Source organism: Salvelinus namaycush, chromosome 21 (assembly GCF_016432855.1).
Source record: "Salvelinus namaycush isolate Seneca chromosome 21, SaNama_1.0, whole genome shotgun sequence".
NCBI classification, from domain to species: Eukaryota; Metazoa; Chordata; class Actinopteri; order Salmoniformes; family Salmonidae; genus Salvelinus; species Salvelinus namaycush.
Window position 1 is genome coordinate 26,708,974 of NC_052327.1, and position 26,132 is coordinate 26,735,105.

Here is a 26,132-nt window from a genome sequence, read left to right on the forward strand (position 1 = left end):
TCGTACAACGCTGTGTACTACTCCCTTCACAGAACAGTGCAAACTGGCTCTAACCAAAATAGAAAGAGGAGTGGGAGGCCCCGGTGCACAACTGAGGAAGAGGACAAGTACATTAGAGTGTCTACAAATGCCTCACAAGTCCTCATCTGGCGGCTTCATTAAATAGTACCCACAAAACACCAGTCTCAACATCAACAGATTCTGGCCTTCTAGGCAGAGTTGCAAAGAAAAAGACGTATCTCAAACTGGCCAATAAAAATAAAATATTAAAAAGAACACAGACACAGACACAGACAGAGGAAGATTGGAAAAAAAGGGTTATGGACCGACGAATCTAAGTTTGAGGTGTTCGGATCACAAAGAAGAACATTCGTGAGATGCAGAAAAATGTAAATATGCTGGAGGAGTGCTTGGCGCCATCTGTCAAGCATGGTGGAGGCAATGTGATAGTCTGGGGGTGCTCTGGTGGTGGTAAAGTGGGAGATTTGTATAGGGTAAAAGGGGTCTTGAAGAAGGAATGCTATCACTCCATTTTGCAATGCCATGCCATACCCTGTGGACGGCGCTTAATTGGAGCCAATTTCCTCCTAAAACAGGGCAATGACCCAAAGCACAGCTCCAAACTATGCAAGAGCTATTTAGGGAAGAAGCAGTCAGCTGGTATTCTGTCTATAATGTAGTTGCCAGCACAGTCACCGGATCTCAACCCTATTGAGCTGTTGCGGGAGCAGCTTGACCGCATGGTACGTAAGAAGTGCCCATCAAGCCAATCCAACTTGTGGGAGGTGCTTCAGGAAGCATGGGGTGAAATCTCTTCAGATTACCTCAACAAATTGACAACTAGAATGCCAAAGGTCTGCAAGGCTGTAATTTCTGCAAATGGAGGATTCTTTGACGAAAGCAAAGTTTGAAGGACACAATTATTATTTCAATTAAAAATCATTATTTATAACCTTGTCAACGTCTTGACTATATTTCCTATTCATTTTGCAACTCATTTCATGTATGTTTTCATGGAAAACAAGGAAATTTCTAAATGACCCCAAACTTTTGAACGATAGTGTACATTTTAACATCAAACCTTGCACATTAATTATACTACAATGATGGTGTCATGACGTTGGCAGTGGGGGTAGGTTTATGACAGTCATAAATACCTCTTTCCCCCTTTTTCTCTCTCCCTACTATAACTGATGTGACATAAGGAAACCCATGGGTTAACATAGAGATTCTGGGAACATCAGAAGTGGGGGGAAATGAACTATATTCTGGTAATCCGACCAACTGAACATATGCGGTGGTACTTAAGGTATATTATGTCAGTTCGGTTGCCCTCTGACACATTCTCATCAATGATAGAATGACATAAACTCTACTGTGGAAAGTCTAAATGTCAGAGATATCGGATTCACATGGAATTGTTGTTTAATTCAAATGTTTGAATATGACATTATTTGTGAAGAGGTGAAATGTAATTTTAGCTTCCAAATGAGAGATCTGGACTTTCATAAGTTTCTCTGCTCAACTAGGGGCCCGCCCCTGTGAAGAGACATGGGTAATAGACTTTTCAGACACACCCCTCTCCCTCCACTATAAAAGCCATTGACAAGAATATAACTTCCTGTTCCGGGCACACCAGGATGACGGTCCGGTGTCAGAATGGTTCAGATAATAACTACAGAACTAAGCCAACATCAGCATGGACTTTGATTGTGAATGGTATGAACTTTGAACTCGTATTCACTACAGAAGTGATATCTCCTAGCCGTTGAGTTAGCAACAGCTAAACGCAGGTTAGGAAGGACAGTCCGAGTAACCAACGTTCCTCCAACGTATCCAGTAAGGCACCAGAGACATTCTTCAAAGGACAGAGGACTCGGGTTGGCGACACGGTCCATCTACCACCAACCTACTGAAGCGCAGCTCAGAGTAAATATTCATTGCATTTTCCTCTTCGAATGGGCGGTAATTTAGAATGCATAAGATACTGTATTTACGATAGCACAGCTCGCCTATGTTCCAGTCTCCCGCTCTTTCACTAAAATCCCGCCCCTTTTCTTTGTGTAACAAGCTGTCATATCTATTCCGCCCGCTAGGGACGTTTTTCTGTGACGTAATTTGTGATCAAGTTATGATTTCATTGTGTATGTGTGATTCTGTGTGATTGGTTAGGTATTTAGTAAATAAATAATTAAACCCAATTTTGTATTGCTGATTCTGTCACGTTCCTGACCTGTTTTCTGTTGTTTTGTATGTGTTTGACGGTCAGGGCGTGAGTTTGGGTGGGTAGTCTATGTTATGTGTTTCTGTGTTGGTTTAAGGGTGACCTGATATGGCTCTCAATTAGAGGCAGGTGGTTTTCATTTCCTCTGATTGAGAGCCATATTAAGGTAGGTGTTTTCACTTTGATTGTTGTGGGTGGTTGTTTCCTGTGTCAGTGATTGTTGCACCATACGGGACTGTATCGTGAGTTCGTTTTGTTTGTAGTCAGTACTTGTTCGTTCGTTCTTCGTTACGTGTAAGTTCGTAGTCCAGGTCTGTCTACTTCGTTTGTTGTTTTGTAATTTGTTCAAGAGTTTTCCGTCTTCGTCTGGTTCTTGTAAATAAATATTATGTCTAACTCCAACGCTGCATTTTGGTCCTCAAATCCCTACTCCTCCTCTTCGTCTGAAGAGGAGGAGGACACCCGTTACAGATTCAACTTGTTAGCCAGGATTCTTGCAGATAATCAAGGATTTACAACTTTCAGATGAGACTGAATAAAATGACGATTAATGTGACTGTTATGGATGTATAATCTTACTAAATCTTTAAGAGTTTATTCGAAAGATAACAGCTCTATAAATATTCTTTCGTGGTGTCCCTCTCTAGTTAATTAACATTTACATGATTAGTTCAATCAGGTAATATTAATTACGGAGAAATTATTTTATAGAATAGCATGTCATAGCAATTAATCTGGCATAGTCAAAGACACGACAATGGCATATCCTAAACAAAAAACTCTGATAATACCTTTATTTCCCTCTTGACCCACATTTTAATTGCATAGACAATCAGGGGAAATCCAGAATATCAAAAGCGTTACTTAAACACAAGCCACATGCAGAGATGCTCGAGGACTGCCCACATGCAGTAACGCCTCGAACTGCGGTACACAATCACACACTATTGAGGCAGACACCTTTGGAGGAAAGTCAGAAACACACCCTCTATTTGCTCAGTACCATTGTCACCCAAACAATTCTGATTACATGATTTGATACCTCTACATTCAAAAACAGCATCACTCCGTTGCTTATTCTGGGAGAAATGATCAAAAACATTATTGGCATAATTCTTTATTAACTTTTGGCCAAACCTAATTAATCTGGATAGAGTACTGAGGAGAGAGAGGGTGAGGTGGGCGGGGGGGAACATAACAATTGAAAAGGGGAACAAACCCAAAGCTCTTTGCTTGAGGCCCAAAATGTGTTTTAATTAGCCATGGACTCCTGGGATTAGGTAGTGCGACAGATCTGCGGGTGCCAAAACCATTTTCAAACACATTTGTATTTGTATGTATTAATGGTCCCCATTAGCTGTTGCCAAAGCAGCAACTCCTCTTCCTGGGGTCCAGCAAAATTAAGGCAGTTTATGCCATTTTTAAAACATTACAATACATTCACAGATTTCACAACACACTGTGTGCCCTCAGGCCCCTACTCCACCACTTCCACATATCTACAGTACTAAATCCATGTGTATGTATAGTATGCATAAACCCTCCTGGAATGCTTGAAAAGAAAAACAAGTGACCCCCCCCTATACCCCAAATAATAATTTAAACAAAGTGGATAGCAGAGAACATGTCTACCGTTTACCCTCACTTTTTGGACAGACCAGAGCCTTAGATATGCCGTTTAAGAAACTGCTATTCCTCCTGTAAGCATTACATGGCAACGCAGGAATTTTGATAGCACACAGGGCTGCGGGCCAGAAGGTTGTGCATTTGCAGAACACCGTGGACAAGAGTAGGGGTGGAACGATCTCCTTTAAAGTAAAAGTATTGCATGAATCTATCATCGTATTTGCAGTTCGGAGAAAAATATTGGACAGAAAGTGAATAGCTTAATCAATTGATAGTGACAGAATTAGACAACTTCACAAGCACATTTTTTGTCTTCTCGGCTATAGTAGGTTGTAGCTCAGCCTCTGAATTTCAAAGAAACAAGTCACATCTTTCCAGGGTATTTTAAAGCTTGTTTCTAAGCATAAAGCATCGCGGACCAAAGCTCTGTTATTGATCACTCTATATAATCAGATCTGTTTTATTTTCTTCAAAATCTTAAGATAACAAGAGGTAGGCCTGTGCTTTATGCCATTTGAATTTTGGTTTTAACTTAACAGCCCTTCGCTGACACGGAGGTCGGCAATTTAAAGAGTGCATGGTGGGTGGAGGAATTGACTGACACATCTATATATAGCTATAGCAGCCCATAGCCTAATTTTGTCTGTCAAACAGGTAGGCCTACCTCTTATTTCTTAACCATTTACTGCAATGGGCTAAATCAGGGTCACACATAGTGTTTCTTGGTAGTCTTAAACAAAGCTGCTTTGAAACCAAAGTATATACCTCACACACATGGTTGAGCAAAGAAAAACAGAAAGAAATGTACCATGTCAGATATATAGTTGAAATGTATTACATTTTGAGTTTGCATCCCAATATTACACTTTATATACATCACAGAAGACTGAAATGTAACAAAACCGTTTGACATAGAAACACCAGATTTTCTGAAGTTAAAAAAATAATGTTTATTAATTATGAAATTATGAAAAATAGGAATAACATTCCACCCATGGGGCCACTAGTCATTTGACTACAGAAAAGGCCTACATAGGAAGAAATAGTCTCCAACAAAAAGCTCTCTTGTTGTTAGTAAAGTCTAATTAAACTGAAGACGGTTTAAATGAATTTTGCCTACTATCAGCACCATGAGCTGTCCATTTCAAATTGATTGTGCCGTGGCTGCTGCTTCAAGTTTCAGCACCACAATGTTATCATGACTGGACTGCTCAGGTCAGGTTAAAGTGGACCACAATCCTACAGAGAGATCTCTCACACCCACCAGGGGGGAAGAGATCGAGAGGTATAGAGATGGGGGAGTTTTATGACACCTCACGTCCATTGTAAATTGAAGGCAGCATACAAAATTCATTTGTCCTCTCACTATGGAGAACCGGCCTCAGAACATTAACATGTAATAAATGGACTTTGGGACAATAGGTTTTGTCAGCCACAACGGTGGTAATGACGATAGATGGAATATGAAAATTAATGTCATTTTTGTTAAGTTATTAATAGTTAAAGGACGACGTTATAACGAAAACATTGTAACTTTAAGAGTTTTCCTAGTATATGCTGGGTGTTTGCATATTGTACGATTTTGTGGAAAATGTCCAGATCAAAGAGAATGTTTTTGTAAAGACGAAATGTGAAGTTAGTTGTCTAAATTGGATCTGAGTAAAATCCAGACCTTGCCTCGTAACTTGGTACACCCAGAGAATTGCCCTAAAGGCGGAACTGCCCACTTCTGACCCGAGGGTACAAAACATGTGAGTTAAGAATTTACATTCAGACTAAGTGACCTGAGCTGCAGCCAAGGTCTGAGTAGTCAGCAACCCCAAAACACAACACGAGGTTTAAGACAAAGGAAGAGAGAGTTAACCCTGTAACCAGAGAAGTGTGTCATCTGTGAAGCCAAAACTGTCCACGTAGAGACCACCATCAGAGACCTTCAACACGTAATTACATCATTATATTCTGACCCATTAGAGCGGCAGTTGAGTGCGAGGTTAGGGTTAAAATAAGCATAACTGACAAATGCACCCAAGTGTATTTTTCTCTCGTGCACTCTCTTTTTCTTTTTCTTTTGAAATCCCCATTTTGTGTTGGCCCACTAGGGAGCTGTTTTGTTGTATTAAGTTCTAATCAATAGCCTAGACTGTGTGTTTGTGTATGTGTATCTTATATTATAATTTTAGCTTGTTAGTAAATAAATAATCAACCCAATTGGTGTGGTACGGACTCATTGGTGGGACTCGGGTTTGTGCAGATTCCTGGATTATGCGACGTTCAGAATGAGACTGTAGAGGAAATTGATTAATTAGCGACTGTTGTAAAATTGATATTCTGATATTCTTTGAGTTAATTTGGGAAATAGAAACTCAATAAAGCTAAAACTTTCCCATGGTGCCCCACGTTAATGAGTTAATAATTACCTGATTCATTTAATCACGTAATTATAAACCGTTAATCATTCGATGAGCAGCAGTCGTCACATTAATCAATACAATGTCACGACAATGTAAGTTACTCGAATCTGTCTTATTGTGAGTTCAATAATACATAATTGGCGAGAAACATATTGTTTTTAATAAAATAGATTGTAGTAGCAAGCTATCAAAGTTGACCTCCGGTCCACCTTCTCATCTTTGCGCTCTCCTTCTCAAACTGTCACGAACGTCGTAGTGAGGAGACCAAAGCGCAGCGTGATGTGAATACATACTTTTAATGTAAGACGAATGAACACGAAGAACACTAAACAAACTAACAAAATGAACGTGAACGCTATAAACAATGAGTGCAGACATGCAACTTCACATAGACAATAACCCACAAACCAAACTGGAAAATGGCAACCTAAATAGGATCCCCAATCAGAGACAACGATAAACAGCTGCCTCTGATTGGGAACCAATCTAGGCCACCATAGACCTACATATGTCTAGACTAGACACACACACCTAGACATACAAAAAAAAACCTAGATAAGACAAAAACACACATACCACCCTCGTCACACCCTGACCAAAATAATAAAGAAAACAAAGAATACTAAGGTCAGGGCGTGACACAAACTGAACAGAACATAGGCTATAGGCTAGTCCACGTGCATTTTTTGGACTTGGCCTAATCCAAAAATATTTTCGGAAGAAGCCTTTTAACTTAATGTTTTAATCCTATCCCAAAACCTTAACCCTTACCTTAACTATTCGGAATGAGTGCTTAAACTTAACTATTAACTATTAAATTAGAAATTAGATTTTTGTAGAGTAGCAGGAGCAACAAAAACACTTCCAAATTTGACGTTTGGAGCAACTTCAAAATGTGACATTTGGAGAACGTGGATGAACGTTTAATTTTGCAGTGAGACTGTGAGAGCTTGTTGGGACAGATGGTCTATTCTGTATCATTTGGATTCAGGTACTGTAATTGAGCACTTTTGGTTATTAAATACAGATGGCACAGTTTTGATTGAGGATATCAGAAATTATGAGACTGAAATTATGAGACTGAAATACACAGCAAGGACTAGTGGTATAACTAAATGTATCTGTACTTAATAAAATAAGAAAATTGCAATGAGAGCAGCCAGCTCGGAGTTAATTAGACCTCCTATCCTATCCTTCCTGTACTTTCCTGCAGAGAACATGTACTGTACTAGCTAGCATGCCGTCCTGTAGGGAGTGACTAATGTACTTTTGTGTCGCTTCAGTAAAGCTTAACTTTTAAAAAACATTTTCAAAGTAATGCTGGCAGGAGGGCACTGTAGTTTCCCAAAACTGTCTTTATATATATATATATTAAAGCTGTGTTTCTTGTTGGCCTGGTCTGGTCTGGGGAATAGAATAGCCTATCTGAGGCTTAAAGTTAGTGAGCAGGTTCTATCATGCTGGTGTTGATGCTGAATAAACCATGAGCACCTTTCTCTTCCAGTCTCCTCTTGTTCCTCTCCCCAGCCCTCTCCTCTCCCTGGCCTGGCTGCAGGTTAAAAAATAAATGAGCAAGGTTGGGGACAGGCTGACAAACTCTGGGGGGCAGTTAGAGGAACACATGTTTACAAGTGTTTGTGGCAGTAATGCTGCTCATTTAGGTCAACCCCATTACCACGTCATTACCCTTTACCCTAGCCCAACACTAAAATCACTGCGTACGCATTTGTAGAGAATCTTGGATAAAGAAACATCCCTAAATGCCTGTTGTCTCCTTATCACCGTGAGTGACAATAATTACTTCAAGCTAAATGAGTCAGAAATCTATGGAGCTTCAAAAACAATAATTAAACCCAAAAAGAAAGGAACAAGGGCACCAGGCATCAGACAGACAGGCACTATCCTACCGGGAGGACACGTGTCTGACAGGTATTCACACAGGGATGATGAAAAAACACAAGGGAAAGTCACTTAGAGAGGGAGAGACAGAGAGAGTGTGTGTGTGTGTGTGTGTGTGTGTGTGTGTGTGTGTGTGTGTGTGTGTGTGTGTGTGTGTGTGTGTGTGTGTGTGTGTGTGTGTGTGTGTGTGTGTGTGTGTGTGTGTGTGTGTGTGTGTGTGTGTGTGTGTGTGTATATATATATCTTAATGTATTATACAGTATACAATATGGTAACTCTGAGAGAGAGACAAAAGTGAGAGAAACAGACAGAGTGAGTAAGGGAGCAAGAGAGAGGCAGATAGACATAGAGAGAAAGAGGAAAATGGATGAGGTGGAAATGCATGGGTGTGTGTGTACGTACACTGTCCTTTCCTGACATTGGCGACTGCCCTGGTTCAAATGATGTTCCAACTTTGAGTAGAATGTCAGAAATGCCAAGGCAGAGGCCCCTGAATAATAGATGATGCTGAACAGAGGACAGGACAGGGCGGAGAGGAGAGTAGCAGCAGTAGTTATATCTGTTCATGCCTCATCAGCTTCCAGCTGCCCTGTGAAGCTCCCAGGCCTCTGTCCTGACTCCTGTTCTGACTCCTGTCAAATCTGTGGCCAGGGAAAGTCAGGGAAAACCAGGGAAAGCCAGCGCTGTGATGGGGGCAAGAGGGATCAGCCTACGCTGCAGTGAGGTGACACGTATGGAGCAGACTTCAAAGTCACCTCTATTAGCACGCTGTGCAGGTTCCATTACAGCTGGGATAGACGATAGACGACTTAGTTTATGGGCCCATTTCTATCAGTAGGCAGGAAATAGAACAACTGCCGTTATCTAAGCAACACGGTCAACACTCCTGAGAGCTCACCACAGGCATAAGACGCAAAATACTGGAATAAGAGGGGAACAAAAAGAGCATTATAGCATAGAAGGAAATGTTGGATTAGTGGGTCAGACTCATGTTTCCCTCTGTTGGGTTGTGAAAGGGACTTTCCCTGCAGTGTACCCACAGAGAGAAGGAGAAGAAAATAGGGCAAGCTGAAACCTTTATGCGAATCCTCCCAGCAAGGCTTCTCTCCCCTCTCCAATGTATTTTCCTTCTCACTCTCTCTCTTCCCTTCTCTCACCCATTCTCTTCATTTTCCCCTCTCCATCTTTATCCTCTCTCACCATCGCTCTCTCATTACAATGTCAGTCGCCTGTCCCTTTGAGGCAGACCACTTGCCTCCACTCCGTCAGCAAAGTGATCTGCCTCACTAGATCTGTCCAGGCGAGAGGAGACAAAATGCTGAGAGGCAAAACACAACAACACACAGTTATACTAGCCAATGACTTAACTCATTTTCACCCTGTTATAGTATGGTGCAAACATTCCACTCAAACTGAAACCTAAGGCAACACCAGGATTAAACCTCTCAGAAAGATAATTACTTCAACAATAAATCTAGTGACTCAAATCAAATTGTATATGTAACATGCGCCGAATAAAACAAGTGTAGAATTTACGCTAGTCACTTTAATAATGTTAACATACTGCTTTACTCATCTCATACAGTTGAAGTCAGAAGTTTACATACACTTAGGTTGGAGTGTCACGCTCTGACCTTAGTTCCTTTTTTATGTCTCTATTTTGGTTTGGTCAGGGCGTGAGTTGGGGTGGGCATTCTATGTTTTGTGTTCTATGTTTTCTATTTCTGTGTGTTTGGCCGGGTGTGGTTCTCAATCAGAGGCAGCTGTCTATCGTTGTCTCTGATTGAGAAACATACTTAGGTAGCCTTTTCCCACCTGTGTTTTGTGGGTAGTTGTTTTCTGTCTTTGTGTCTGTACCAGACAGGACTGTTTCGTTTCGTTCATTCTCTTTGTTATTTTGTTTAGTGTTCTGTTTTAATAAATTAACATGAACACTTACCACGCTGCGCTTTGGTCCGATGATTCCTCATCTTCAGACAACGAGCGTTACATGGAGTCATTAAAACTCGTTTTTCAACCATTCCACAAATTTCTTGTTAACAAACTATAGTTTTGGGAAGTCAGTTAGGACATCTACTTTGTGCATGACACAAGTAATTTTTCCAACAATTGTTTACAGACAGATTATTTCACTTATAATTCCCTGTATCACAATTCCAGTGGGTCAGAAGTTTACATACACAAACTTGACTGTGACTTTAAACAGCTTGGAAAATTCCAGAAAATTGTTACGGATTTAGAAACTTCTGATAGGCTAATTGACATCATTTGAGTCAATTGGAGGTGTACCTGTGGATGTATTTCAAGGCCTACCTTCCAACTCAGTGCCTCTATGCTTGACATCATGGGAAAATCAAAAGAAATCATCCAAGACCTCAGAAAAAAAATTGGAGACCTCCACAAATCTGGTTCATCCTTGGGAGCAATTTCCAAACACCTGAAGGTACCATGTTCATCTGTACAAACAATAGTACGCAAATATAAACACCATGGGACCACGCAGCCGTCATATCGCTCAGGAAGGAGACGCGTTCTGTCTCCTAGAGATGAACATACATTGGTGCGAAAAGTGCAAATCAATCCCAGAACAACAGCAAAGGACCTTGTGAAGATGCTGGAGGAAACAGGTACAAAAGTATCTTTATCCACAGTAAAACGAGTCCTATATCGACATAACATGAAAGGTCGCACAGCAAGGAAGAAGCCACTGCTCCAAAACCGGCATAAAAAAGTCAGACTACGGTTTGCAACTGCACGTGGGGACAAAGCTCATATTTTTTGGAGAAATGTCCTCTGGTCTTGTAACGTCCTGACCAGAGTTCTTATGTGTTTTGCTTGTTTAGTGTTGGTCAGGACGTGAGCTGGGTGGGAATTCTATGTTGTGTGTCTAGTTCGTCTGTTTCTGTGTCCAGCCTAATATGGTTCTCAATCAGAGGCAGCTGTCAATCGTTGTCCCTGATTGAGAATCATATATAGGTGGCTTGTTTTGTGTTGGGGATTGTGGGTGGTTGTTTCCTGTCTCTGTGTTTGTGTTCTGCACCAGATAGGACTGTTATCGGTTTGCCACATTTTGTTATTTTGTTATTTGTTAAGTGTTAAGTGTTCACTGTTTATTAGTGTTATTAAACATGTTGAGCACTGGCTACGCTGCGTGTTGGTCCGATCCCTGCTACACTCTCTCTTCTAGTGAAGAGAGGGAAGGCTGCCGTTACAGAACCACCCACCAAACTCGGACCAAGCAGCGTAGCAACGGGCAGTAGCGGCAGCAGCAGCAGCAGCAGCGGAACAAGGAGAAATGGACATGGGAGGACGAGCTGGACGGAAAAGGACCCTGGGCAGAGCCAGAGGAGTATCGCCGCCCCAAAGCAGAGCTGGAGGCAGCAAAAGCAGAGAGGCGGCGTTTCGAGGAGCTAGCTCGGCAGCAGGAGCCGGATCTGGGTTACACCACTTGGGAGGAAATAGACAGGTGGTCGGTTGACCCAGGGAGAGTGCCGGAGCCCGCCTGGGATTCGATGGAGCAATGTGCAGAGGGATACCGGCGAATGAGGTTAGCACGACGACGCGGTAAGAAGCCCGTGAAGAAACCCCAAAAATTTCTTGGGGGGGGGGGTGGCTAAAGGATAGTGTGGCGAAGTCAGGTAGGAGACCTGTGCCCACTTCCTATGCTTACCGTGGAGAGCGGGAGTACGGGCAGACACCGTGTTATGCGGAAGAGCGCACGGTGTCTCCTGTACGTGTGCATAGCCCGGTGCGGGTTATTCCACCTCCCCGCACTGGCCGGGCTAGATTGAGCATTGAGCCAAGTGCCATGAAGCCGGCTCTACATATCTGGCCTCCAGTACGTCTCCTCGGGCCGGTGTACATGGCACCAACCTTACGCATGGTGTCCCCGGTTCGCCAACACAGCCCAGTGCGGGTTATTCCACCTCCCCGCACTGGACGGGCTACGGGGAGCATTCAACCAGGTAAGGTTGGGCAGGCTCGGTGCTCAAGGGAGCCAGTACGCCTGCACGGTCCGGTATATCCGGCGCCACCTTCCCGCCCCAGCCCAGTACCACCAGTGCCTACACCACGCACCAGGCTTCCAGTGTGTCTCCAGAGCCCTGTTCCTCCTCCACGCACTCTCCCTGTGGTGCGTGTCTCCAGCCCAGTACCTCCAGTTCTGGCACCACGCATCAAGCCTCCTGTGCGTCTCCAGAGCCCTGTACGCACTGTTCCTTCTCCCCGCACTCGCCCTGAGGTGCGTGCCCTCAGCCCGGTACCACCAGTGCCGGTACCACGCACCAGGCCTATAGTGCGCTTTGAGAGTCCAGTGTGCCCTGTTCCTGCTCCCCGCACTAGCCTTAAGGTGCGTGTCTCCAGTCCGGTACCACCTGTTCCGGCACCACGCACCAGGCCTACTGTGCGCCTCAGCAGGTCAGAGTCGGCCGTCTGTCCAACGCCGCCTGCACTGCTCATCTGCCCAGCACCGTCTGTACTGCCTGCCTGCCCAACGCCGCCTGCACTGCTCGTCTGCCCAGCGCCGTCTGAGCTGCCTGCACTGCTCGTCTGCCCAGCACCGTCTCAGCTGCCTGCCTGTCCAGCACCATCTGAGCCATCCGTCTGCCCAGCGCCGTCTGAGCCATCCGTCTGCCCAGCGCCGTCTGAGCCATCCGTCTGCCCAGCGCCGTCTGAGCCATCCGTCTGCCCAGCGCCGTCTGAGCCATCCGTCTGCCCAGCGCCATCTGAGCCATCCGTCTGCCCAGCGCCATCTGAGCCATCTGTCTTCCCAGCGCCATCTGAGCCATCCGTCTGCCCAGCGCCATCTGAGCCATCCGTCTGCCCAGCGCCATCTGAGCCATCCGTCTGCCCAGCGACATCTGAGCCATCCGTCTGCCCAGCGCCATCTGAGCCATCGGTCTGCCCAGCGCCATCTGAGCCATCCGTCTGCCACGAGCCTTCAGAGCCGCCCGTCTGTCCCGAGCCATTAGAGCCGTCCGTCAGTCAGGAGCTGCTAGAGCCGTCCGTCAGTCAGGAGCCGCCAGAGCCGCCAGCCAGTCAGGAGCCGCCAGAGCCGCCAGCCAGTCAGGAGCCGCCAGAGCCGCCAGCCAGTCAGGAGCCGCCAGAGCCGCCAGCCAGTCAGGAGCCGCCAGCCAGTCAGGAGCCGCCAGCCAGTCAGGAGCTGCCAGAGCCGCCAGCCAGTCAGGAGCTGCCCTCCAGTCATGAGCTGCCCTCCAGTCATGAGCTGCCTTCCAGTCATGAGCTGCCTTCCAGTCATGAGCTGCCCTACAGTCATGAGCTGCCCTACAGTCATGAGCTGCCCTACAGTCATGAGCTGCCCTACAGTCATGAGCTGCCCTACAGTCATGAGCTGCCACTCAGTCCGGAGCTGCCACTCAGTCCGGAGCTGCCACTCAGTCCGGAGCTGCCACTCAGTCCGGAGCTGCCATTCAGTCCGGAGCTGCCATTCAGTCCGGAGCTGCCATTAGTCCAGAGCTGCCTCTCTGTCCGGAGTTGCCCCTCTGTCCTGAGCTACCTCTCTGTCCTGAGCTACCTCTCTGTCCTGAGCTACCTCTCTGTCCTGAGCTACCTCCTAAATCATGTGGGGGCCTTGGGGAGGATTCTTAGGCCAAGGTCGTGGGCGAGGGTCGCCACTCAAAGGACGCTAAGGAGGGGGACAAAGACAGTGGTGGAGTGGTGTCCTCGTCCGGCGCCGGAGCCGCCACCGCGGACAGATGCCCACCCAGACCCTCCTCTTGAGTTTTAGGGGTGCGTTCGGAGTCCGCACCTCAGGAGGGGGGTACTGTAACGTCCTGACCAGAGTTCTTATGTGTTTTGCTTGTTTAGTGTTGGTCAGGACGTGAGCTGGGTGGGAATTCTATGTTGTGTGTCTAGTTCGTCTGTTTCTGTGTCCAGCCTAATATGGTTCTCAATCAGAGGCAGCTGTCAATCGTTGTCCCTGATTGAGAATCATATATAGGTGGCTTGTTTTGTGTTGGGGATTGTGGGTGGTTGTTTCCTGTCTCTGTGTTTGTGTTCTGCACCAGATAGGACTGTTATCGGTTTGCCACATTTTGTTATTTTGTTATTTGTTAAGTGTTAAGTGTTCACTGTTTATTAGTGTTATTAAACATGTTGAGCACTGGCTACGCTGCGTGTTGGTCCGATCCCTGCTACACACTCTCTTCTAGTGAAGAGAGGGAAGGCTGCCGTTACAGGTCTGATGAAACAAAAATAGAACTGTTTGGCCATAATGACCATTGTTATGTTTGGAGGAAAAAGGGGGAGGCTTGTAAGCCGAAGAACACCATCCCAACTGTGGTGTTGGTGTGACGGGTGTCACACCCTGGCCATAGAGAGGCTTTTATTCTCTATTTTGGTTAGGCCAGGGTGTGACTAGGGTGGGCATTCTAGTTTCTTTACTTCTATGTTTTGGCCGGGTATGGTTCTCAATCAGGGACAGCTGTCTATCGTTGTCTCTGATTGGGAATCATACTTAGGCAGCCTTTTTTACTTTGGTGTTTGTGGGTAGTTATCTCTGTTAGTGGCACTATAGCCCTGTTAGCCTTCACGGTTGTTTCTTCGTTTCTTGTTTTGTTGGCGACATTTACAATAATAAAAGAAAATTTACGCTCACTACACTGCACCTTGGTCTCCTTCCGACGACGGCCATGACAACGGGGGTGGCAGCATCATGTTGTGAGGGTGCTTTGCTGCAGGAGGGACTTGTGCACTTCACAAAATAGATGACATCAGGAGAAGAAAAATTATGTGGATATATTGAAGCAACATCTCAAGACATCAGTCAGGAAGTTAAAGCTTGGTCGCAAATGGGTCTTCCAAATGGACAATGACCCCATGCATACTTCCAAAGTTGTGGCAAAATGGCTTAAGGACAACAAAGTCAAGGTATTGGAGTGGCCATCACAAAGCCCTGACCTCAATCCTATAGAAAATTTGAAAAAGTGTGTGCGAACTGAAAAAGCGTGTGCGAGCAAGGGAGCCTACAAACCTGACTTAGTTACACCAGCTCTGTCAGGAGGAATGGGCCAAAATTCACCCAACTTATTGTGGGAATCTTGTGGAAGGCTACCCGAAACGTTTGACCATAGTTAAACAATTTAAAGGCAATGCTACCAAATACTATTTGAGTGTATGTAAACTTCTGACCCACTGGGAATGTGATGAAAGAAATAAAAGCTGAAATACATCTCTGCTATTATTCTGACATTTCACATTCTTAAAATAAAGTGGTGATCCTAACTGACCAAAGACAGGGAATTTTTACTATGATTAAATGTCAGGAATTGTGAAAAACTGAGTTTAAATGTATTTGGCTAAGGTGAATGTAAACCTCCGACTTCAACTGTATGTACAGTATATACTCTATTCTATTCTACTGTATTTTAGTCAATGCCACTCCGACATTGCTCGTCCTATATTTCTTAATTCCATTCTTTTACTTTTAGATTTGTGTGTATTGTTGTGAATTGTTAGATACTACTGCACTGTTGGAGCTAGGAATACAAGCATTTCGCTACACTTGCAATAACATCTGCTCAATATATGTATGTGACCAATAAAAATGTGATTTTTACCATGAAATGCTTATTTATGTGCCCTTTCCCATCAATGCAGTTAAAAAGTATGAAAATGAACAAATAGATAAAAAGAAAATAGTAACACAAAATAACACAATAAATAACAATATAAAGGCTACACACAGGTTATATACAAGGAGTACTTGTACTGAGTCAGTGTACTGGGGTACGAGGTAGTTGGGGTGATTGATTGAGGTAATATGTACATGTAGGCCTGGTTAGGTGATTGATTGAAGTACTGTACTATGCACATGTAGGTACAGTAAGGGGTGAAAAGCAGAAAGTCCGGGTAGCCATTTAAATAACTGTTCAGAAGTCTTATGGCTTTGGGGTAGAAGCTGTTCAGGAGCCTTTTGGTCCCAGACCTGGTGCTCCGGTAAAAGCTTGCCGTGCTGTAGCAGAGAGAACAGACTGTGACTTGGGTGGCCTTCCTCTGACACTGCCTGGTATAGAAGCCCTGAAGGGGAAGAGGCATTGTCGTGCCCTCTTTACAACCATGTTGGTGCGTTTGACCATGATAGGTCCTTAGTGATATGGATACAGGAACTTGAAACTCTCATCCGTCTCCACTACAGCCCTGTTGATGTGAATGGGGGCATGCTATGCCCTCCATTTTCTGTAGTCCACAATCAGCTCCTTTGTCTTGCTGACATTGAGGGAGAGGCTTTTTTGGCTTTCTTAGGCACGGGGTGGTCTGCTTGAAACATATGGATATTACAGACTGGGTCAGGGAGAGGTTGAAAATGTCAGTGAAGAAACCTGCTAGCTGGTCAGTGCATGCTCTGAGAATGTGTCCTGGTAATCAGTCTGGCCCTACGGTCTTGTGAATGTTTACCTGTTTAAAGGTCTTACTCACAAAGGCTGAAATCTGCAAATATTTCCTCATTGTGCTTCAATAAAATAACATTTCTGAAAACTTGTACCCTGAGCAGTCATGAAAATGGCATATTATACAATAGGCAGTTGATTACTCTCTGCAAGCCAGTTCCAAAAATGGAGTATGAGATCCACAACAACCAAGGCAAGGCAATCACTAATCAGGTACACATGCTTACACTCTCATACAAACTAGCGGTGCTCCAAAATGAAAAAATACTATAGTATACTATGGTATAAATACTATAGTATTCACTGTTGTGTTTTTGCAGACTTTAATGTAATATTCACTGTAGTGTTGCAGAAATGACTGTAGTATATTGTACTATTTATATATTACTATAGTATATGTATAATTTAAATTGTTTTAGTAATTACTGTAGTATTTTTGCGGACTGTATTATACTATAGTATTTACTGTAGTGTTTTTTTATATATACTATAGCGTTTTGGCTTTATTATCTTTGACATAGCAGTGGGGGCTTTCTCCTTGAGGAAACCTACTGGACAAACTACTCAAAAAGCAAATTTTCCATAATCTGTAGGTAGGTAGGTAGGTACTACAGTTTACAACAGAATTCTACAGTAAGTACTGTAGTAGTCTATAGCAAACTGTAGTATTTTTTCATGTGTGCTGTAACATGTGTGCTGTACCTCCTTTAATGCTGGATGGGAAACACCCCCCCCCCCCCACCTACCCCCCACCCCCTCCCTGAGCAGTTTCGGGAGTGGAGCATATCATGGCATTGGGAGTGGGAGAAAGAAGACAATTACATTTCCATTACCACACACTTGTCTATAATTACTGATACCTCTCTTTCTCTCAGGAAAGAGTTTCATTACAGGACGTCCGTATTTAAAGGGCTGTGATGCGTTCCTCTCTATGACGGTGGGCCCAGCAGCATAACACCGCAGGATCAGAACCTCTAATCAGGGCCTGTTAGGCAGCGCTCACCTGGAGGCAGCAATGATAAAAGCTCCTGGGCCAAAGGAGCATGTTAGCTCAGCTATAAAACACACACTAATGATTACCCTTCTCACTGCTAATTGTGTTATCAACGCTAGGAGACATATAGGCTTATTTAGCAGGTGCCCTTTTGGAAGCGGGCAGAGAGGGAGAGGCAATAAACCTTGACCCTAGTCGATCCATACATGGATCCCATTGTGAAGACCAGAGCAGATCTTGGAGCGATGTTGGACCCCTGATCTTTTTCTCCCTTATCCCCTATCTATCTCCATCTCTTTCTCTCTCTCTTGCTACTCGCTCTCTTCTCTCTCTCTCAGCCTCTCTATCCCTCCCGCACAGTGTGTTTAGCATCTCTCTTTCATTGAAACAGCCACAGAACATTTCCCAGGAGAGGAGGGTAAAAATACCACAAACTGAGCTTGTTCCATACATCAAATGACAAGGATTCTCTTTAACTAGGAGCTAATAACATATTTGTAGTGTATCTACTGTGTCTCTAAGAATCATACACACAGAATAGATAACTAAAAAATATAGCAGTGAAATTACCATTGCTATTCCACAAGGTAGTTAGAGATACAGTGCAACCACACAGATCAGAAAATAAAATGGCCATCTGGTTGGTATAAAAACGTATCCTTCTAAGTTGTCTCCTTGTTAGTTTTCTTCTATCCTGTCAAAGGCTCCAAGACACGACAGCAGGACAAACAAGTGCTAGAGGGAATGAGGGAATGAGGGAAGCTCTGGAACCGCACCACACTGTTCTAGCCTGGAAATTAAACAATGTACTAACAATCCACAAGACTGGCCAGAGTAGATACCTCACTGAGAGGACACAGACAACATGATAACTAAATATGTTTAACAAACCAAAACACACTTACCATCCTTATCAGCTCTCCGGAAAATCTGTTAAGACAAAACATGAGCCCTACATTAGTGAAGGGACTAGTCACGTGAACAGTGTAAAAACATGAAACATGATAAAACATGGCGCAAAAGGGCAATGAGAGACAGTAAATAAGCCTGCCTGAATAGCTAGGTAAGAGTAAGTGAAAACCCAGCGTAATCTTGTTTAAAAAGCCTAACCACATGATGCACTCGTGTGTAATGGCACAGTTAAGACTCTAATCCTGTCACGTTCTGACCTGTGTTTCTTTTTATGTCTTTGTGTTAGGTTGGTCAGGGCGTGAGTTGGGGTGGGTAGTCTATGTTCTGTTTTCTATGTTGTTGTATTTCTATGTCTGGTCTGATATGGTTCTCAATCAGAGGCAGCTGTCGATCGTTGTCTCTGATTGAGAATCATATTTAGGTAGCATGTTTTCCCCATTTTGGTTGTGGGTGGTTGTTTCCGTTTCAGTGTTTTCACCATTCGGGACTGTTTCGGTTTTCATTTTGATTCTCTTGTTTTTTTTGTATTTTGTATTCATTCTATTAAAAGATATTATGGATACGTACCACGCTGCACATTGGTCCAATATTTCCTACTCCTCCTCAGACGAAGAGGACGAAAGCCGTTACAAATCCTTAGTTTGTCACTGGGAAAGCAGTAATCACACCGGTTTAGAACACCAATAAATTATCTGTGAATCCTTGTTATATCTGGTGGGGGATATATATTCATGTGTTTCTTTCTATGCTTTTGAAAGTGGTAAGTGCATTTCATGCATGAACGAGGTTAAAAGGGGAACTCCACTTTACTTCTTGAAAGTCCAATATCTTGAAAACTTGACTGCTGATATGCAAACCATTTTGGGACTGTATCAACAGTGGACTAATTTTATAAAGTTTTTGAGTGGAGTTTCCATTTAACAGTATAAACAACTGTGTATAGGTTTTTTTAGTTTGGGTCATTATTGATATCTATCTTCTTCACCAGACTGATGAGCACTTGAGTTTTAATAAAATAAATCGGGGGTAAGAAATTGTCCATTGGACATTGGGAAAAGCTCATCAGATGAGATATAAAACCATTGAGGGAAAGACAATGGACACTGACTCAGAGAGCACGCCATACATCACAATGACTTTCATTATTATGTGCTTGCAGATGATTGACGGGAGAGGTAATGAAATACAGGTATATATCCTCCAGAAAGACCCATTCTCACTTACACTATAAAAAAAAGGGCCCATTAAAATATTACATATTATACTAAATGTAAACTACAATTAAAGCAACAGAAGTGGGGCATGACTAATGATAAAAGTGGCAGAGGTATGTGTGTATAACATTCATCATTCTGGTGTTAAGGGACTTGTCTGATAATCCATTTGTCAGGCCTTACAGCATAGCGTCACATAATGTAGGTGAACCAATTTCCCTGCTTTTCAGATGAAAAACATACAGTGAGCTCCAGAAGTACTAGGACAGTGACAATATTTTGGTTGTTTTAGGTCTGTACTCCAGCACATTGGATTTGAAATGATACAGTGACTATGAGGTTAAATTGCAGACTGTCAGCTTTAATTTGAGGGTATGTTCATCCATATGGTGAACGGTTTAGAAATTACAGCACTTTTGTACATAGTCCCCCCATTTTAGGACACCAAAAGTATTGGAACAAATTCACTTATATGTATATTAAAGAAGTTAACCAGCATGGCTACCACAGCATTCTGCAGCGTTACGCCATCCCATCTGGTTTGCGCTTAGTGGGACTATAATTTGTTTTTCAACAGGACAATGACCCAGAACACACCTCCAGGCTGTGTAAGGGCTATTTGAACAAGAAGTACAGTGATTGAGTGCTGCATCAGATGACCTGGCCTCCACAATCACCCAACCTCAACCCAATTTAGATGGTTTGGGATGAGTTGGACTGCAGAGTGAAGGAAAAAAGCAGCCAACAAGTGCTCAGCATATGTGGGAACTCCTTCAAGACTGTTGGAAAAGCATTCCAGGTGAAGCTGGTTGAGAGAATGCCAAGAGTGTGCAAAGCTGTCATCAAGACAAAGGGTGGCTACTTTGAAGAATCTCAAATATAAAATATTTTTTGGGTTACTACATGATTCCATATGTGATATTTAATAGTTTTGATGTCTTCACTATTATTCTACAATGTAGAAAATAGTAAAAATTAAGAAAAACCTTTGAATAGGTAGGTGTGTCTGATGGTATGTCTTGTAGAGTATGAATTGTTGTCCGAGCTGTGTGCTAGTAGTTTAAACAGACAGCTCGGTACACACTTCTTACAAAAATTTTCATAAATCCCTCTTTGTGGCACCTGATCACACGTATGAACAGTAGCCCAGGTGCGACAAAACTAGGGCCGGACCTGTCTTGTTGATAGTGTTGTTAAGAAGGTAGACCAGCGCTTTAATATGGACAGACTTCTCCCCATCTTAGCTACTGTTGTATCAATATATTTTGACCATGACAGTTTACAATCCAGGATTACTCCAAGCAGTTTAGTCATTTCAACTTGCTCAATATCCACATGATTCATTACAAGATTTAGTTGAGGTTTAGGGTTTAGTGAATGATTTGTCCCAAATACAATGCTTTAAGTTTTTGAAATATTTATGACAAACTTATTCTGAAACTAACTGCAGCTCTTTGTTAAGTGTTGCAGTCATTTCAGTTGCTGTAGTAGCTGAGGTGTATAGTGTTGAGTCACCGCATACATAGACACACTGTCTTTGCTCTTTGCCATACAGATATTAAGAGTTTATTTGATTCCATAATACTAATCACTGTTCCTAATGGCAATATGGCATAACGCAGTTTGGAGATAAACCAATGTACCACAAATCCCAGACCTAATCTGTTATTTAGACAGAACAGCCTAGTCATCTCTGATGCCAGAGATCAGTGCTCAATTCATTAAAGCCAAAATGGGTAAACATTTGTCATGTGGGGTATGGTAGAGAGTCTGGAGACAGAGGGGGGGGGGGGGGGGGGGGGGGGGGGGGGGGGTGAGAGAGGGAGTTTACAGAGGGCCTCATACAATAGAAAACAATACAGATGGGCTTGGTTTACAGTAAATGGAAGACAGTTCAGCAGAGCACTAGCCTAAACAAGTCAGGTGAGAACACTACATGAGAATGAGAGCGGTGACTTGCCAACGCCACTCACTGTGGCACAGAGAGAAGGAACGGAGGTGTCATGGGGATGGATGGAGACTTGAATAGCATGCAAGGCAGAAGGAAGAATTAAGAAGCAGGTAATAATGAGAGGCTGAGAAACAAGAAGGAAGAAAATGTGTGAGAAAGAAAGAGGCACAGAATGGTGGGAACAGGTAGAGAGAGAGAGCGAGAGAGAGAGAGAGAGAAAAAGAAAGAGAGAAAAAATAGAGAGGAGGCAGCGTTCTTTCTGCATCTTTTTGCCTCATTACAAATGGATGGATCTATGCCTCTGCTGTGTGGAGGAGGGGTGTGGAGGAGAGAAGAGAGGAGAAAAACGAGGCTATAAAAATACAGTACAAAGAACAGCCACTGTGAAGTTTGTCTTCTAATTCTATGGGTTTTCAATACTTACACACCTTTAGACAATGGTCTTGGAATCCTATTTAATGGCAGATATGTAATTGCACACACCAAGCAATAGATAATATTATTGAATACTATATTTCCCCCGTAATCTCTCTCTCTCTGCCTCGCACCCACACACACGCACTCACGCACTCACGCACTCACACACACACACACACACACACACACACACACACACACACACACACACACACACACACACACACACACACACACACACACACACACACACACACACACACACACACACACACACACAGCATATGTTTTACTATCCTTGTGGGGACCTACAATTTATTTCCATTCAAAATCCTATTTTTGTTAACCCCTAACCGTATCCCTAAACCTAACCCTTACCCTAACTTTAATCCTAACCTTTACTCCTAACATTAACCCCTAACTTTAAACCTAACCCTAATTCTTATCCTAACCCTAACTGTAACCCTAACCTCTAAGCCTAAAATAGTCTGTCCTCGTGGGGACCTGTAAAATGTCCCTACAAGGGAGTATTTTTCTTGTTTTACTATCCTTGTGCGAACTTTGGGGGATTTCCGGTACCCACAAGGATACCCACAAGCCCCCCCCCCCCCCCCACACACACACACACACTAGGATACTTCTACCCCTCTGGTCTTCATTTCAGAATTCTAATGAGTTTCCATGCACCACTTCTTCATCACCTAGCTTATCTGGGTCTGGGGCTAAAAGTGAACTAGTTTCTCTGACTCTCAGATTAGTTGTACCCCTAAATGCAATATGTAGATCCCTAGAAGAAGGAGCACCAGACACACATAATGATGAAGCAATGATGAATAATCCTATGGCAACACTTTGACCTACTAAATGAATACTGCTGAGACCAGCTTCAGCCGCCTACCCCTAGCGTAATTGCTGGATACTCTGCAAAAAATATATTAATTATTCAAAGTAAGGTATGCCTGTCAAAGATGCACTAGTGGTATAAAGACAAGATGTCTGGCTATCAGTCATATATTAATCTATAGCTCTGTATAAGATTATTTATTATGACAACATTTAACATTTAAAGGACTGTACTATATATGCATGCTATGGCATAAAATGACATCAGTAAGACTACAATGTAACACATCTAGGAGCATTTACACCAATTGATACCAATTTAGAGCATGGATAATATTATATCTAGGATGTATAGTCTATGCGCACCACCCACATCCAATATGGGGTGCACTTAATTACAGGTAGACTCAGTGATATGGGGTAGATGCAGAAAGTAAACAGCATAATGGGTCAATTTCCGCAACAACTAAATTCACCGCTGTTTATGATCCGAACCCACAGCATGAAGTGAACCCGTTGTGCGCAGATAATGTGTGTCAAAGTCTTGCATTTCACGCATCTCAATTGGCACATTCGACATTGCAGCCGCCTTTAAAGGCAAGGCGGACTAATCTACAAATCACCTTGCATCATAAATAACAACTCAATATTATTTGTAGATCAGTCAATCGGTCACTACTTACCCATGATACATAACGGTTTTGATGCTCTCGGACACGGCCAATATATGCGGTGCTGCTCGTGGCAAAGTAATTTCGTCTACCTTTTTAGGCCAACTCCATAAAAACTCTGAGTAGCCTATTTGATTTGGTTATGGTGCTTAGAATTCATCCACCGTTTAAGGAAAACACGGATCATCTGATCTACAGATTACTACAGATTACAGAAAAACTTTATTTTCAAGTAATATAAAGTGAATACGTGTATATTCCGAGAGGCTATGTAACGAATTGATGATGTGAACAGTATTGGCACAACATTGGGGATGATCTTTACGCGTAATTGTGCACTGAATTAAAATGGGACTTTCTTCCACCTCTGCCACCATACCAATGAATAATTTGCAGGTAAAATATCTGATAATCCTACAGGTAAGTAAGCGATACCTACATCCAATATTACAGAGATGCCTTTCCGTGGCTCTGGTGCGAAGAACTGCTCTTGGGCAACCGCTGCCTCCTCCTTCGCGTATTCCCGGGTAGAGATGCTTTTGTTGTCGCTCATCTTGGTGACTATCCAGCGGACGAGCCCGTCAATTCCACCGGGCTGGGCGCCGCTGTTTCCAAACTGTGCAGCCGTCGCTGACTCGCTTTCCTCGGCCACGGGTTTTGGTTGCTCTTTGCTGTCCTGAGCCCGGAGTTTCGGTTGTTCTTTTTGGAGCAGTTTGTGGACACCGTCCCTGCAGTAGCGCGCTGCTTGCTCACACATCCTTTTGCCACGGAGCGTTCATGTTGAGCGTTATGGGGGCAATCCCTCCCTCTCCTCTTACATCATCATCGACCCTCCGAACGTCCCCGAAAACACACCTCTCTTCAACATTACTTTCAGAGGGTTGCGGACTGTCTATTGGTGCCTTGGCAATTTTCGATCAGCACCTTGTCTGATATACTTCCATAAATATATTTTAAATTATTGTATATGTAAAAGTTATTGTAAAGACAATAAAGTGTTGTTCAGTAACAAAGTGTTGAGAGACATTGTACAAGGTGGATTTAAGCACATTGAATTAAGTTATGGAGTAGTATGCCACACTGGGCACACTGATTGAATCAACGTTGTTCCCAGGTAATTTCAATGAAATTACGTTGAGTGGAATAGACGTTGATTTGACGTTTGATTTGATGTCATTTTAACACTCTAACTCTAACATTCTTCAGCATTCCACTTAAATAAAGTAGCACGCTTTTGCTTTCAGATGAGATGGGGCAAATGTTCACTTTCATTGAAAGATCAAGTCACTACTACTTTTCTATTAGAATAGAGGGATTGAGTGGCTTGGTTGAATGGGGTGATGTCACCCTGTGTAGGTTCATTAAAATATAATATAATTTCATGAAATCACAAGTCCAATACAGCAAATGAAAGATAAACATCTTGTGAATCCAGCCAACATGTCCGATTTTTTAAATGTTTTACAGCGAAAACACAACATATATTTATGTTAGCTCACCACCATATCCCAAAAAACACAGCCATTTTTTCACAGCAAAGATAGCTTTCACAAAACCCACAAATAGAGATAAAATTAATCACTAACCTTTGAACAACTTCATCAGATGACAGTCATATGACATCATGTTATACAATACATTTATGTTTTGTTCGATTATGTGCATATTTATAGCCAGAAATCGTGGTTTTACATTGGCGCCATGTTCAGAAATGGCTCCAAAATAGCCAGAATAATTACAGAGAGCAACGTGAAATACAGAAATACTCATCATACAACTTTGATGAAAAATACATGTTGTACATATAATTAAAGATAAACATCTTGTGAATCCAGCCAACATGTCCAATTTTTAAAATGTTTTACAGCGAAAACACAACATATTTATGTTAGCTCACCACAATATCCAAAAACACACCGCCATTTTTTCACAGAAAAGATAGCTTTCACAAAACCCACAAATAGAGATAAAATTAATCACTAACCTTTGAACAACTTCATCAGATGACAGTCATATGACATCATGTTATACAATACATTTATGTTTTGTTCGATTATGTGCATATTTATAGCCAGAAATCGTGGTTTTACATTGGCGCCATGTTCAGAAATGGCTCCAAAATAGCGAAAGTAATTACAGATAGCAACGTGAAATACAGAAATACTCATCATAAACTTTGATGAAAGATACATGTTTAACATATAATTAAAGATACACTGGTTCTTAATGCAACCACTGTGTTAGATTTAAAAAATTACTTTAGTAAAAAGCACAGCATGCAATAATCTGAGACAGCGCTCAGCCATTCTCCGCCATGTTGGAGTCAACAGAAATAGGAAATTACATCATAAATATTCCCTTACCTTTGATGATCTTTCATCAGAATGCAGTGCCAGGAATCCTAGTTCCACAATAAATCGTTTTTTTGTTTTATAATGTCCATTACTTCTGTCGAATTAGCAACTTTGGCTAGCATGTGTAAAGTTCACGTGTCCATCGAACTTTACGCTAATGAACGAAAACTTCAAACTTCAAACGCATTGCAGACAAAGACATCACATG

General features: G+C 42.8%; 1 protein-coding gene across 1 annotated transcript in view; it reads right to left on the reverse strand.

Moving 5' to 3' along the window:
* LOC120066253 (N-terminal EF-hand calcium-binding protein 2-like) overlaps nt 1-24,327 on the reverse strand; it is a 154,321-nt gene extending 129,994 nt beyond the window's left edge. Inside the window, exons 1-2 of the mRNA XM_039017501.1 lie at nt 24,010-24,327; nt 18,468-18,492 (exon numbers count right to left, since the gene is read on the reverse strand). Of these exons, the coding sequence (XP_038873429.1) occupies nt 18,468-18,492; nt 24,010-24,327 (343 nt within the window). The remainder of the gene's footprint in view (nt 1-18,467; nt 18,493-24,009) is intronic.
* Between the last annotated feature and the right edge of the window lie 1,805 nt (nt 24,328-26,132).